General features: G+C 48.1%; 1 protein-coding gene across 1 annotated transcript in view; it reads right to left on the reverse strand.

Annotated features, from left to right (window-relative positions):
• LOC308260061 (L-amino-acid oxidase BmooLAAO-I-like) overlaps positions 1-15,287 on the reverse strand; it is a gene marked incomplete at both ends in the record, with an annotated part of 57,935 nt that overhangs the window by 18,215 nt on the left and 24,433 nt on the right. The window contains 5 exons of the mRNA XM_080691395.1: positions 827-841; positions 2,028-2,127; positions 2,582-2,664; positions 2,875-2,924; positions 8,385-8,449. Of these exons, the coding sequence (XP_080547521.1) occupies positions 827-841; positions 2,028-2,127; positions 2,582-2,664; positions 2,875-2,924; positions 8,385-8,449 (313 nt within the window). The remainder of the gene's footprint in view (positions 1-826; positions 842-2,027; positions 2,128-2,581; positions 2,665-2,874; positions 2,925-8,384; positions 8,450-15,287) is intronic.

Raw genomic sequence — 15,287 nt, forward strand, 5'->3', positions numbered from 1 at the left:
CTCTCTCTCTCTCTCTCTCTCTCTCTTTCTTTCTGTGGTACTGGGGATAGAACCCAGGGGCATTCTACCTTCAAGCTATACTTCCAGCCCTATTTTTTACTCTTTATTTTGAAGCAGGGTCTCATTAAGTCGCAAAGGGCCTCACTGACTAGCTGAGGCGGTCTGCAAACTGCGATCCTCCTGTCTCAGCCTCCCAAATGCTGGGATTACAAGCGTGCGCCACCACACTCAGCTTCTATGAGTTCTCATTTCTAAACCAGGGTCTGAGGCTCAAAGAGTTGAAGTTCCCTGCCCAAGTAGGGGCTAAGGCTGGGCGTGGAGCCCACCACTGCTCACCCCAAACACAGGAGCCATGTGCACGCAGTCACCCTGCTGGACCCCCTGCCACTGGGTCCTCACTGAACATCCAGTGGAGTGGGCTCTGGCCTGGGCTCACGTCACAGGTCCCTCTGCTCAGGGTCTAGGGCCAGTTTTTGTCAGTGTGTTGGATCCAGTCAATGTGTTGGGTCACTATTGGGGGGACAATCAAAGGGCAGAAGGGAGGTGATGGGTGAGGGTGGAGGGTCGGGCGGGATGGAGAGGGGATCTGAAGGGTCATGATTGCGGTGCCCCTCTGCTCTGCCTATTCGGCTGGGGACAAAGCTGGCAAGGGCCTGGGGAAGTGGGGGTGCTCCAGGATCCAGCCTGACCCCCTGGAAACAGTGCCTTCTTTAGAATGAACACATGGTGCCTCCTTGGTGTGGAGGGGGCTTGGCTGGCTCCTGGGTCTTGCTAGCTCCTGTCCTGCCTCCTGGGACTGGACAGTGGAGGAATTTCCCCTCCATACATTGCCGGATGTTTGCTGCAGACACAGAGCACAAGAACTCAGGCCAGGGGCCTGGGGGTGGTGGTGGTCTGGGTGGTTTGCAGTGTGCATCTGTGCCTAGGACAACTATCGCGGGGCTGGGCTTATTTGTGCAAGCTCTGAGAAAGGATCTGCGAGTCTCCGGAGGTCTGGGTGGATGGCATTTGTGAGTTATTTGTGTCTGGAAGCCTTCACCCTATGGGGATCTATGTTATCTCTCTAGATCTGTGCTGTACACTTATCTGGAAGTCTTTATGTATATCTGGGTCTCTGCCCCGATTCCCCTTTCTCCTCCACCCTCAACAGGGCCCTGAATGCCACTTTATTGCCTGAATGTGCAGAGGAATGTGGAGAGCGAGGGCAGAGGAGAGCACATGTCCTGGGCTGCTGGCCCGCTGCTGCTGGTGGAAAACTACCGAGGCCTCCTGGAGCCCAGCCTCTGCCTGCCCGCGGGGCCAGGTTCCTAGCTCTGGCCCTTCCAGGCCCCTCCCACTCCTCTCTCTGCAGGGGCCGGGACCTGCTGAGATGGGTCCTCCATCAGGCCAAGGCCTCCCTCCCAACCTCCCCAGATGGTTGGCAGGCCTCTGCGCCTCCCTGGAGTCAGCATCCCTGGGGGAAAAGTGAGGGCGTGGGGCTATTTTTTTCTCTGAAGTCTTTCCCAGGCCTGGCATTCTCCTCATTCTGTGAATGTTAAGGGGATTCAAAAAAGGGCAACTTCACCTCCATATCAGGCTTCGTGAAAACACAGGAGCAGAAGGGCTCCTAAAGGTGAGCTGGTCCTACCTCCTGCAGAAACCAAGCTTAGGTCACCGTCTCCCAGTTGCAAGCCTGTCCCCAGCATTGCTGCTGTTGCTAATGCTGATGCTGCCCCCACCCCACTGGGGATGGAACCCAGGGGCATTCTACCTCTAAGCTACACCACCAGCCCTTTTTATTTTTTACTTAGAAACAGGGTCTTGGTGAATTGCTGAGGTCTCACTAAGTTGCTGAGGCTGGCCTCGAACCCGTGGTCCTCTCGTGTCAGCTTTCCAAGGACTGGGATTGCAGGTGTGCGCCACCATGCCGGGCTCTATCATGGCTTCTTTTCAGTACAGCCTGCTCCACATAAAGGAAGAGGCATTTGAGGTGGTTTGAAGGATGGGAGCATTTTGACACGTAGAGGTGGGGTTGAGCTGACAGGTACTCCAGGTGGCGTTGGTTCCGGTGTGGCAGTGGGCAGGTGAGTACGGATAGCCGGCAGGGGACCAGTTGGGTCCATTGATAGGACTGAAAATGTGTCTGAGCTATAGAGGAGGGTTCTCAGAGGTCATGTGGAAAGATGGGGTGCTTTATGTCATAAGTAATTCTGCTAAAAGAGGCAAAGTAGCAATGCAGAGCCAGGCACAGTGGCACACGCCTGTAACCCCAATGCTTGGGAGGCTGACGCAAGAGGATCATGGGTTCTAGGCCAGCCTCAGCAACTTAGTGGGATCCTGTTTCAAAATAAAGGCATTATGAAAGACTGAGGGTGTGGCTTGGAGGTAGAATGCCCCTGGTTCTAATCCCCAGCATCAATCAATCAATCGCTATTAAAAATAAAAGAGCAGTGTAATAGAACCATTGCTCTGCAGTCCAATCAGCTGTCCTTCTGACTTTCTAACTGTATAATTAACCATGCAGCCCTGATGGGGTCACTTACATTCCTGCACCTCACTCTCCCCGGCTTCGAGGTGGAGATGGTGACAGTGCTTCCCTCACCTGGTTGTGGTGAGGGATAGTTGGTGAGTAGGGGGCCGGCAGGTCATGAGAGCTAGAGACAGCTGTGAGGATCCCTACGCAGCCTGCAGGGCAGACTGGCCCCGAGGGGAAGCGCAAGGTCAGGCCAGTGAGGAGTCCAAGGCCTCAGGAGAGGCCGTGAGGTCCCCCGTGATTTCCCCCAGGGAACAAGGGAGCCCGGGGGGCCCTCCCAGGGGCTCGGGTCAGCAGAGAGGCCGGCAGGGCAGGGCTCTCTCGACGGGCGGCCTGTGGGTTTTGGCCCTGAGTGACCACACCTGGGAAGCCATCTTTGGAGTGGACCGTGCAGGTGGAGGAGGGTTGGAGGCTGGGGAGGGGACGAGGAGAGAAGGGGCTTCGCTTCACGGTGCTCAGTGCTGCGTCTCCTCCAGGCGCCTGTCAGGCCTGAGGCTCCAGAGGCTGATCTGGGCTGGATGCAGGAGTGTGAGCCACTCTTGGGCCTGTGGTGCTCAAAGTGGTCACTTTGGGTGAAAGCATTCAGGTGGGACTAGAGAGGGGCCCTGACCCCGGGAAAGCCTTCGACAAGGCCAGGGCCTCGAGGGAAGCCGCAGCCAGAGGAGCTGGGGAAACTGAGGCAAGCTGGGACCTGGTAGGGAAGACTATGTGCTCCGCGGAGGAAACAGAGCGTCCACACTGGGGCCAAGGGGGGACTCAGAGAGAGGAGGGGAGCCCCAGGGAAGACGCGCGGAGACCTGCGTGGAGCCTGCTTTGCATAGGGGGCAAGACTCAAGCCGCGGCAAGCGAGGGGCTCGCGGATGGGATGGGGAAGGGGGCCAGGCAGCACCCCACGTCTGCTCAGAGGCTTTTCTGAGGCCCAGGGGACACGCACGCACATGCGCACACACAGATGCACAGATGATTTGTTCTGATCGTAAGTAAAACATACTTGTTGGAAAAATCTGAAACACACCCAAAAGCATAAGGGAAAAAACACAAAGCTCTCCTCTAACGCCGCACACAGAGATAAGCATTCTCAGCCTGGTGTCCCGACGCCCGCCTTTTCCTCTCCAGGACACGTAAACACACACTGGGGTCGTGTTGTACCTGCCGCACTGCCGGTCCTGGTTGCATTCAGCAATATTTTACAAATGCTGTTCGTAGCCATAAGTATTCCTTGAGAATCCCCCTCCCCTCCTTCAGTTCCCAGTCTGTCCAGGGATCCAAGACTGACGCAGGCTTCGGGCCGGTCTGCTTTTGCGTGTGTGTGGCACTTGGGGGTGGAACCCAGGGGCATTCAACCTCTGAGCTACACCTCCAGCCCTTTTTATACTTCATTTTGTACATTTTTTTTTTTTTTTTTGGTACTAGGGTTTCTGGAAGCCCTTCTACCTCTGGGCTACACTCCCAGACCTATTTTTACATTTTTATTTGGAAACAGGGTCTCTTAAGCCAGCGAGCGCAGCTGGCTTCGAACCTGTGCGATCATCCTGTCTCTGCCTCCCAAGCGTGGGGATTACAAGCGTGCGCCACCACACCCGGCCTTTATACTTCATTTTGAAACGGGGTCTCACTAACTTGCTGAGGCTGGCCTGAAACCCGCCATCTTCCCGCCTCAGCCCCCCCAGGCACTGTGATTACTGGTGTGCGCCCCCACGCGCGGCCGCGGTGAGGATCTTATGGGGGCAGAATAATGCAGTGGTGCATGTCTGTGATCCCGGTACTTGGGAGGCTGAGGCAAGAGGATGGCAGGCTTCAGGTCAGCCTCAGGAATTTAGTGAGACCCTGTTCCAAAGTAAGAAACAAAAAGGGCCGGGGTATAGCTCAGAGATAGAAGCTTCGTGGGTTCAATCCCCAGTACCACGAGGAGGAAAAAATAAAAAGAACAGAACAATGAAGCAGTGGGGTCAGTGGGGAGGCCACTGGACAGTGGGTTCTTTAGGTCCTGAACTGACCACCGATTCGCTGTGCGGCCTTGAGTAATGGATCCCCCTCTCTGAGCCTCAGCATCCCAGGATCTCCAAAGGGTTATTTCTCAAGGCCAGTTGTCATTACTGTAAATGTTGAGGGAAGACTTAGAAAATGAAACTACAATTCCCATCATGATTCTCCAAGTCTCATGGAACTCCTTTGAAGTTCACTTTCTTCTGGAAAAAAAAAAAAAAAAAAAATGGGAATCGTGTTTGCCTTCCCCAGACCGGTGAGAAGCAAATTGGATTCATGCTTTTGATGCCCAAAGGCAACTAGTATTTGGATAATGTTTTGCCGGTTAGCCACACCATCTCACTTCAGCTTTCCAACAACTCTACTGGGTGGGTTCTCTCCGTGCCTTTTTTTTTGGAATAAGGAACCCACAGCTGGGAGAGACCAGGTTGTTCATTCAAGGGGGTAGGTAGGAAGTGGAGCAGTGGGAGTGAGGGCAGGCCTCCCTGTTAAGGGAGCCGAGGCTCTGGCCTGGGAGGAGAGGGAGAGGCGGGCAGGAGCCTGGGCCTGCCTAGGCGGAGTGGACGGCCAGGCACCGCCATCTGTGGGGAGTTGCCGCCCTCTGCTGGTCCATGTATGATTTGTCTTGGAAGGGAGATGAGCGCAGGACAGCTATCCAATAGCTGGTGTGGAGGCCCACGTCTGTCAGCCCAGGACTTGAGAGGCTGAGACAGGAGGAGTGCAGGTTTGAGGCCAGCCTCAGCAGTTTAGTGAGGCCCTCAGCAACGTCCTGATAACTTGTTTCAAAATAAAAAAACAAAATAGGGCTGGGGTTGTACCTCAGAGGTAGAATGCCCCTGGGTTCAATCTCCAGTACTTAAAGAAAAAAAAAAAAAATCCCAATTTGTCTTTCTAGAGTCAGGGGTTTCAGGGATGGTCCCCCCCCCCCTCCTCCTGTGGTACTAGGGATGAAACCCAGGGGCGTTCTACCTCTGAGCTACACCTCAACACCGTTTTATTTATTTATTTATTTATTTATTTATTTATTTATTTATTTATTTATTTATTTGTGGTACTGGGGTTCCTGGAAAGCCTTCTACCTCTGGGCTACACTCCAAGACACCTATTTTTTTTTAAATATAATTTTATTTGGAAACAGGGTCTCTTAAGCCAGTGAGGTTGGCTTCGAACCTGCGTGATCCTCCTGTCTCCGCCTCCCAAGTGCGGGGATTACAAGTGTGTGCCACCACGCCCGGCTCAACACCTTTTTATTTTGAACCCATGTCAGAGACTGGTCTTGAACCGTCAGTCTTCCTGTCTCAACCTCCCCGATACTGAGATTACTGATGTGTGCCACACGCCAGGCTGGGTTAGTACATCTTAGCAATAGTTTCGGGTAGATTCTGGGCCCCACTTGCTCCTCATCTTGACACTCTAGTGCAAGGTTAGTGGCCTCTTTGCCAACATTCCCTCCCTCCTTTCCTTCTTTCTTTCTTTCTTTCTTTCTTTCTTTCTTTCTTTCTTTCTTTCTTTCTTTCTCTTTCTTCCTTTCTCTTTCTTTTTTTCTTCCTTTCTTGTAACTAGAAATAAAATCCAGGAGCATTCTATCTCTGACACACACCCCCAGCCCTTTTTATTTTTCATTTTGAAACAGGGCCTTGCTAAGTTGCTGAGGGTCTGACTAAATCACCGAGGCTGGCCGCAAGCCTGTGATCCTTTTGTCTCAGCCTCTCAAGTACTGAAATTACAGATGGGCACCACCATGCTCGGCTTGCCAGCATTCTATTTCTGACCCAAGTATTAGCTAGATGGGCGTCGCGTTATAATTATTTTCTACATTTAACATTAATGCTTCATACGTACTTATCTCTCTATAATACAACTCAAAAGAAAAACAAAAGAGATCCAGGTGTGGCGGCACATGCTTGTAATCCCAGTACTTGGGAGGATAGACAGGAAGATTGCAGGTTCAAGGCCAGCCTCAGCACTTAGTGAGACGCTCAGCAACTTAGCAAGACCCTGTTTTCAAATAAAAAATAAACTGAAGTGGTGGCATGTGCTTGTAATCCCAGTGCTTGGGAGGCTGAGACAGGAGGATCTCAGGTTCGAAGCCAGCCCCAGCAGCTTAGTGAGGCCCTCAGCAACTCAGTGAGACCCTGTTTCCAAATTAAAAAAAAAAAAGTCTAAAAAAATAGGTCTGGGAGTGTAGCCCGGAAGTAGAAGGGCTTCTAGGAACCCCAGTACCACAAAAATAAATAAATAAATAAATAAATAAATAAATAATAAAAAGGCTAAAAATAGGGCTGGGGTGTAGCTCAATGTCCCCGGGTTTCATCCCAGTACTGCAAAAAAAAAAAAAAAAAAAAAAAATATATATATATATATATATATATATATGTGTGTGTGTGTGTGTGTGTGTGTGTGTGTGTGTGTGTGTGTGTATAATATATAATAGGTCTGGGGTTATAGCCTGGAGGTAGAAGACCCCTGGATTCCATCCCCAGTACCACAAAAATAAATAAAACAAGGCAATGCCCTTGGGTTCAATCCCCAGCACCACAGACATGCGCATATACACTCAAAAAAAGAAAGAAAGAAAGAAAGAAAGAAAGAAAGAAAGAAAGAAAGAAAGAAAGAAAGAAAGAAAAGGAAAGAAAGATGTTAGAATTTTTAGTAATCCTTACTGGGCAATTTTTACTTTGGGCTGACAAAATAGGTTGTCATTGGAATGCAGAGAGCTGCAGGCAGCACCTGAAGGTGTGTGCTTTATAAGACTTTATCACCTGAGTTTCCATAACTGGATGAGGAAGATGTTTGTTTCGTTTTATCTAGGAGGCAATAGACTCAAGGTCACCCCTGGCCTTCTGAAAACCAGGGAATTTCCCAAGGCGCCACACTGCCCCCCTGTGGCAGCCTGTGAGTCGCTCAGTAAATCAGCCACAGCAGCACGCCACCGAACATGTGGTACCTCCAGACCCCAAGGTGTTGTTTTTTTCTTTGTAATTGTGGTTGCCGGATGCAACAAACAACTGTCCTGCATCTTGGAGATTAGAAAAAATTTTTTTCTGGTAGTGGGGATTGAACCCAGGGCCTTTCACATGCTAGGCAAGTGCTCTACCTCTAAGCTACATCCCCAGCCATTTATTTATTTATTTATTTATTTATTTATTTATTTATTTATTTATTTATTTAAATTTTGAGATGGGGGCTCACTAAATTGTCTAGGCTGGGCTTGAACTTGCGATCTTCCTGCCTCACCCCCTCAAGTGGCTGGGGTTACAGATGTACACCAGCACACCTAGCTGGAGGGAGTGTGTGTGTGTGTGTGTGTGTGTGTGTGTGTGTGTGTGTGTGTTTGTGTGTGTGTATGTATGTACATACATATATATACAAAATTATTTATACAAAAATTATATATATATATATATATATATAAATAAAATTTTGGGGAGGATGAGACTGGAGATTGAACCCAGAGGCATTCTACCTCCAAGCTATATCCCCCAGTCCTATTTTGTTTTTAATTTTGAAGCAGTCTTACTCAGTTGCCGAGGCGGCCTTAAAGCTGCCATCCTCCCATCTCAGCCTCCCGAGTACAGGGATTACAGGCATGTGCCACCACGGCAGGGATATTTTTCAGCGTACTAGAGACTCCTGGAAGCCAAAATAAAGTGGTAGGCAACTTAATTTTTGTGAAATTTCTTGCCCTCTGGCACAGGTGTCTCAGTAGGGGGTCTTGAGTTTCAAGGACTACTCACGTCCTTGAGTGAGGCAGCCTTCTCAGCATGGTGGTCCAGCATGGCTGCTTGGAATTGGTGAGGTGATCAGGGTCCTGGCAGGCCCCTGCAGGGGGGATGCTTGCTCTCATTGAGTTTCTCAGGCAGCTGAGACTTTCATAGCCGCCAACTGGTCCCTGAAGGGAGTCAGCCTAGAACTGCTGTTCCCAAAGGAAGATGCCAGTGTGGAAAGGAGCTGTGGAGGAGTGGAATTTAAGGTACACGCGGAAAGGCGAAGAGAAGATGCAGAGAGCGTCTTTGGGAGGGAGGGTATCGGGGCAAGGACGCCAGGTTTGGCCCACGTGGGATCTGGGGAAGTTGCTCTGGTGGAGGAGATGTTTCCTCGTGGTTACGCCCGCTGGCTTCCAGCTTTTCGTGTGATGAACTGGGCACGGGACATCTTTGTGCAGATAACTTTTCACAGTCATTCATTCAAAATAATGGAAAAGTTGTGTGTACAAAGCTGTTCCATACTTAAGACAGGTCAAACTATATGAGCATTTTTTTTTTTTCTGTGCTGGGGGTTGATTGCTGCTGTTAATCTTTTTTCCACAGTTGTTTACTAATTTGCTTTATTCTATTAGAAATTACGTAAAGTAAAAGTTAACTATGGCCAGGAACGGTGGCACACTCCCAGTACTTCCAGTACTTGGGAGGCTAAGACCAGAAGATTGCAGGTTGGAGGCCAGTCTCAGCAGCTTAGCAAGACCCTTCTTCAAAATAAAATGAAATAAATTAGGGATGGGGGATAGCTAAGAGGTAGAGTGCCCCTGGATTCAATTCCCAGTACAAAAAAGTTAACTATAAAAGGACAAGCACTATTTCTTTTCTCTTCTCTTCTCTTCTTTTCTTTTTTGTGGTACTGGGGGTAGAACCCAGGGGCTTTCCTACCTCTGGGCTATACTCCCAGACTTTTTTTTTTTGTTTGTATTTTATTTGGAAACAGGGTCTCACTAAGTTGCTGAGAGCCTCACTAAGTAGCTGAGGCTGGCTTTGAACCTGTGTGATCCTCCTGTCTCAGCCTCCCAAGTGCTGGGATTACAAGCATGCGCCACCACGCCTGGCTGTGGAGAAACTTTAAAAGAGAAAATGTCCTGTCTTCTCTTGCTTCCTCATGGCTAAGCTGGTGAATTTGGAAAAAAAGTAAAGCGACCTGGCTCGGTTCCTTCATCTTTCCTCTGAGGGTCTGGCCACTCTCCCTGCTGAAAGCACCCCCCCCCCCGCCCCCGGGCTAAGCCACCAGGTGGGAGCTGCCTTTGGTTGGGTGGATCAGGTAAAAGGAATTTTCCTAAAAGCAACAGAAATTCAAAACAACAAGCATTAGTGGATCAGCATTTCCCCCCTTTCCTAGATAACGTCCAGGGGCAGGTAGTTCAGGGCTGGTGTCATTTGTTCCCCTGAAGTCCTTTAGGAACTAATGTCTCCCTGCTTGTTGCTCAGTTGTACTGGAGCGTGGGTGCTGAGGGAACGCGAGGAGCGCATCCAAGCCTGAATTCTTGAAAGGTCCAATATCTTAGATAATGGAGTCCAGTTGACTAAGGCCCACATACACTACTGGCTTACACAATGCATGCATGTATGTATGTATGTATGTATGTATGTATGTATCCATTCATCCATCCTTTTCTTTCTTTCTTTCTCTCTTTTCTCTTTCTCTTTCTTTCTTTCTTTCTTTCTCTCTTTCTTTGGCTGTACTGGGCATTTTACCTCCAAGCTATACCCCCAGCCCTATTTTTTACTCTTTATTTTGAAACAGGGTTTCACTGAGTTGCAAAGGGCCTCACTAAGTAGTAGCTGAGACTGTCTGCGAACTGCCATCCTCCTGTCTCTGCCTCCCAAATGCTAGGATTACAAGTATGCGCCACCACGCCCGGCTACACAATGTAGTTTTAGATCAGTTAAATAAAACCAAGGGAGAGAAGGCCAGGAATTGTGGTTCATGCCGCTAATACCAGAACTTGGAAGGCTGAGAGAGACAGATCGTAGGTTCAAAGCCAGCCTCAGGAACTCAGCAACTCAGTGAGGCTCACAGCAACTTAGCAAGACTCTGTTTCCTAATAAAAAAATATTTGGGGATGTGGCCTTGAGGCAGAAGGTCCCAGAGTTTCATCTCCAGTAACCAAAAAACATACCAAACCAAACCAAACCAAGGGAAATGTGTTGTGAGGCTCATGATATGAGCATATTCTAAAGGTTAACTTGACACCCTGAAACTAAAGATCCTAATTCGACTTGAACTCTCTGAACAAAGGAATCCAGTTCAAGCTGGGCATGGTGGCGAAGACCTGTAATCCCAGGACTTGGGAGGCTGAGACAGGAGAACTGCAGGTTTGAGGTCAGCCTTAGAAACTTGACAAGACTCTCATCTACCTAGTGAGATTCTATATAAAAAACAATAAATAAATAAATAAATAAATAGGCTCGGCTGTACCTTGGAGGCAGAGCACAACTGGGTTCAATACCCAGTGCCCCCCCCACACGCACACACACACACACACACACACGCACATGCACACACACGCACACACACGTACACACACACATACACACTCACACATGGATTTAGTTTACCAGACACACACCCCTTGTGCCCACCCACCATTTGCGAAGTTTCCTTTAAAAGTAGAACTTGAGCAATGCAAAGCATCGCTTCCTCTCGAGCCAGTCTATGCCCCTTCCCTTTGTGCACCCCTTGCTTTCCTGAGTAAATCTTTGCTGATTTACTGCAAGTCTGTGCCTCTTTCTGACATGTCCTGGAATTCTTCTCTGTGACATATGTCTAGAGCCTGCAAGGGCTGAATTAAGGCTCCCTTCTCTCTTCTGGGATACTTCCTGGAACCCCTCTCCATGACTGTCTGGCCTCATGTTGGAGGGGAGCTGACTGCCACCTGGGGGTCAGGGTCCCAACACTTTTAGCCACATCTGAGCACCAAGGAGGTTTAGGGGGAATGTCTCCCGGGAGCCCGTGGTGAAGTTCGATTGTACCTGCTGTGGAGGTGATGGGGGATCATCTCCAAGCTCTGGGCTAGATTATTTACATTTTCCTACAACAACCTTGCCATGTAGGTGCTATTCAGAGCTTACAGACAAGAATATGAACCGGAGGTCAGACATCTGCTTTGGGTCACCTGGTTGGTGAGCGGTCACGATTCTAGGAATCAAACCTCGGTCTTTCTAGCTCCAGAGCTTCTTGGATGTATAAAGCCCACTGCAGCCAGGTTTCTCTGATTCCTTACACCCTCTTCCCCCAGAAGATGTCCAGGAATAATCAGGTCTTTCGTGGATGAACGCTTAGCCGTGTTTCCTGGCTAAGGCTTGGGAAGGTACAAAGCAAGCAGCAGCAAACCATAGTTGATTTTTTTCCCTTGAAGTGTTTTCTGAAGTCGTTGGTAAGTTCGGCTTTCAAGTTTCTATCTTTAATTAATAATTGAGTTTCCCGAGATTGTAAAGCTAGTGTCTATCTTTAGGCAAAAAAAAAAAAAAAAAAAAAAAAAAAAAAAAAAATACCCTGAGATGTGGAGCATGTTAGGTCTGTAGCTTGCATTTTAAGGGCCACCAGATGTCATCAGAGTGCCTTGAGCCCAACGATACAGAAGGCTTCCTTGTTTATTGCCGTAAGTATTCCATTTGCTTAGAGAAACAACGCTCTAGAGAAATAGAGCATTCTGCTAAACAGCTAAGTCTAAACAAAATTACTGTGTGCTGTATATAAAGATGTAATTTCCAAAGTAATCTTTCGGAGCCAGGCGTGGTGGTGCACTCTTGTAATCCCAGCGCTTGGGAGGCTGAGACAGGAGGGTCGCACAGGTTCGAAGCCAGCCTCAGCTACTGAGTGAGGCTCTCAGTGACTTAGTCAGACCCTGTTTCCAAATATAAAATAGGTCTGGGAGTATAGTCTGGGGGTAGAAAGCCCCTAGGTTCCATCCCTAGTACCACCACCAAAAAAAAAAGAAGTAATTTTTTTCAAATAAATGACTTAACTATGGTGATTCATCTATTTGATTTGGTTTGGTACTGGGGATTGAGCTCAGAGGCATTCTACAAATTCTGAGTTATATCCCAGCCCTTTTTTAACTTTTTTTTTTTGTGTGGTACTGAGGGTGGAACCCAGGGGTTTTTCTACCTCCAGGATATACTCCCAGACTTATTTTATACTTTATTTAGAAACAGGGTCTCACTAAGTTGCTGAGAGCCTCACTCAGTAGCTGAGGCTGGCTTTGAACCTGTGCGATCTTCCTGTCTCATCCTCCCAAGCGCGGGGATTACAAGCCTGCGTCACCACACCTGGCTCTTTTTTAAATTTTAAAACAGGGTCTTGCTAAATTCCTGAGGCTCCCAAGTACTAGAATTACAAGTGTGTATGTGTGCCACCACACCCAGAGGCATGTAAATATTCTTCTGTATAATCTTATAATTTCTTATAATTGCTCTTTAAATAAATTAAACAATGTAAAATTTTTAGTCATTTTCACCTTCTTGTTAATGTTAAATACTCCTCCTTCCTTTTTTTTTTTTTTTTTTTTTGGTGGTACTGGGGTGGAACCCAGAGGCTTTCTACCTCGGGGCTATATTCCCAGACCTTTTTTATATTTTATTTGGAAACAGGGTCTCGCTGAGTTGCTGAGAGCCTCACTAAGTAGCTGAGGCTGGCTTCGAACCCGTGCGATCCTCCTGTCTCAGCCTCCCAAGTGCGGGGATCACAAGCGTGCGCCACCACGCCCGGCTCTCGCTCCTCCTTTTATACTTCATATAGTAAGGGTCTTTTCTGAAAGGGTGCCTCCGGAAATTAGCAGAGCCCTCTGAACTGTTTTATTGTTGGTTAAGAGTTCACGAGGACTTTCTCGTTCTGGGCCGTGGACTGTGCTGATTTTCCTAATAGTTGAGCTTGTGATGCTCTAAACTAGGTCTTCTTTTCACACGGGAACTTCCAGGTCCAGTTTCCGGGCTCCCAATGCCTGTGCATTAGAACCCGTGTTATTTTTCATACTGTTTTCCCTCTCTTGGGTGCCCCGTAATTTTTTTTTTTTTTTTTTTTTTGTCTTTCTCTTTGTGGTTTCAGAATGAGTGAGACATTGCCTCTTCTTTTCTTATTTACTTTATCATGAATTTGGCAAGGTTTATCTTGATCTCAATTCCTGACCTGGGGGCTTCATTCTATGTTAGGCCCCAGAGAGCAGTTTTTCTCAGAATCCAGAACTTTCTAAAACCTTACAAAAAGGAGATATTTTCTGATATCCTTCTTATGGTAGGAGCAGCAAAACAGAGTTAAAATTGTTATAGCAAAGAAATAAATCCTCAGGAATAGCTTCCCTAGAAGTTGAAAAAATTTTCTTTCCTTTTCTTTTTTTTTTTTTTTTTTTTTTCCTTTGGGGGAATATCTTTCCTTTCTCTCATGAGAAAGTTTGTTAGTTTGTGTATACAGTAGTTAATTGCATAGTAGTAGGTTGTGTTTAGTAAATATTTGCTATTTTGGGGGGCACTGGGGATGAAACCCAGGGAAATTCTACCTCTGATATACACTCCCAACTCTATTTTATATTTTATTTTGAGACAGGGTCTCACTAAGTTGCAGAGGGCCTCACTAGTTTGCTGAGGCTGGCCATGAACCTGTGATCCTCCTATTTCAGCCTCCCAATTGCAAGAGTGCACCACCACATCTGGCTGAATATTTGCTGTTTAAAAGCACAGATCAAGTCCAAATACTCACAGAATTCAGCCCCAACAGTAATGAGAACAACCGGCCAGGCCAGAGCGGGAGTGACCTATCTGTGCTCACTCCAGGCTGGTTGGTTCCATGTAGTAAAGCAGGCCCGATGCTTCTAGATCCCCTAAGTTTTCAGGAGACCATAGAAGTCAGGGCATTTTCCTTTGTGAAATCTCCTTGTTGGAGGTGACGGTGAAACGGGGGTTTCTTCTGAGCCCCCAAGATGAAACGGGGGGTTTCTTGAGAAGAAACCTGGAGTTTCATCATAGATGAAATGGAGTTTCTTGAGAAGAAACTTGGTGTTTCCTTACAGGGTTCTTGTCTATGGTGAGCAAAGAATGACACCCGCAGACGGCAGGAAGGGGAGTAAAAGGTTTATTGGAAGCAGCAGGGAATGGGGAAAGGTGGCTGAACACCACAGAGGGGCGGTCGGAACTCTTGGGGTCCAGCAGCTGCCTTCAGGACAATACTTGAGAGTAGCCCAAGCCAAATTGCCTTCAGTTGCAGACTGCTTTCTCCCAGAGTCCACGCGATCTGCCAGAAAAGAGGTTCAGGTCACCCCTAGGGGCCCTGGTCAGCCTCGATGTCCAGCAGAGGCCTTCAGGTCACTACCCAAGAGTATCCTGAGCCACGTGCCCTCAGTTTCACTTTGCCTTCTCTCAGGGCTAACACGACCTGCAAGAGAGAGAACAGCTCCCCAAAAGGGGAGAAGGTCCTGAGAGGGAAAGACCCCCATTTGCTGGCAGACTAGGGCCTTTGCCTGACCGGTTGCAAGTCCTCTTTTGGTTAGGGTGTCTTTGGAAATTCTGGGAAGCAGCTCTCAGGATTTGCATAGGGTATTTGCAAGTCCTTGAAGAATCTCCTTTCAGGAGTGCCATACTTGCTCCTGGGTTTGTTGATTAGTAAATTGATGGCTTTGTGAAGCTCTGGTCCTTCTTATCTCTGAGCCTTTGGAATTTCAGATATTCGTTGCCCCTCAGAAAACTCAGGAAATTAGCTTTTTCTACTAAGGTCTCTTCCCTATCTGCCTATTTCCTTCTACCTCCTCAATGGGTCTGCTCCTCCACTCAGGAACTCAGGATCAGCAGAGTCCTTGGCTAACATGATGGAAAAGAATTTCAGCATTTGACAGTCAGAGACATAGAGTTTTATTTAGGAAGGTAGGAAATATATGTTAAAGGGCCATCTCAAGAAGGAGGGAGACTTTTTGGGGATTTCAGGGCTTTTTCTTATGGGGACTTTTTGCAAGGGCTGGGCTAGGTGAGTGTGACCTCAGCCCCGTGGTCCTGGAGCCAGTTCCTGGTGGTCTGGTGGTCTGGTCAGCTTTAGG

The sequence above is a fragment of the Muscardinus avellanarius genome (assembly GCF_963383645.1).
Source record: "Muscardinus avellanarius genome assembly, chromosome: 3".
Taxonomy (NCBI): Eukaryota; Metazoa; Chordata; class Mammalia; order Rodentia; family Gliridae; genus Muscardinus; species Muscardinus avellanarius.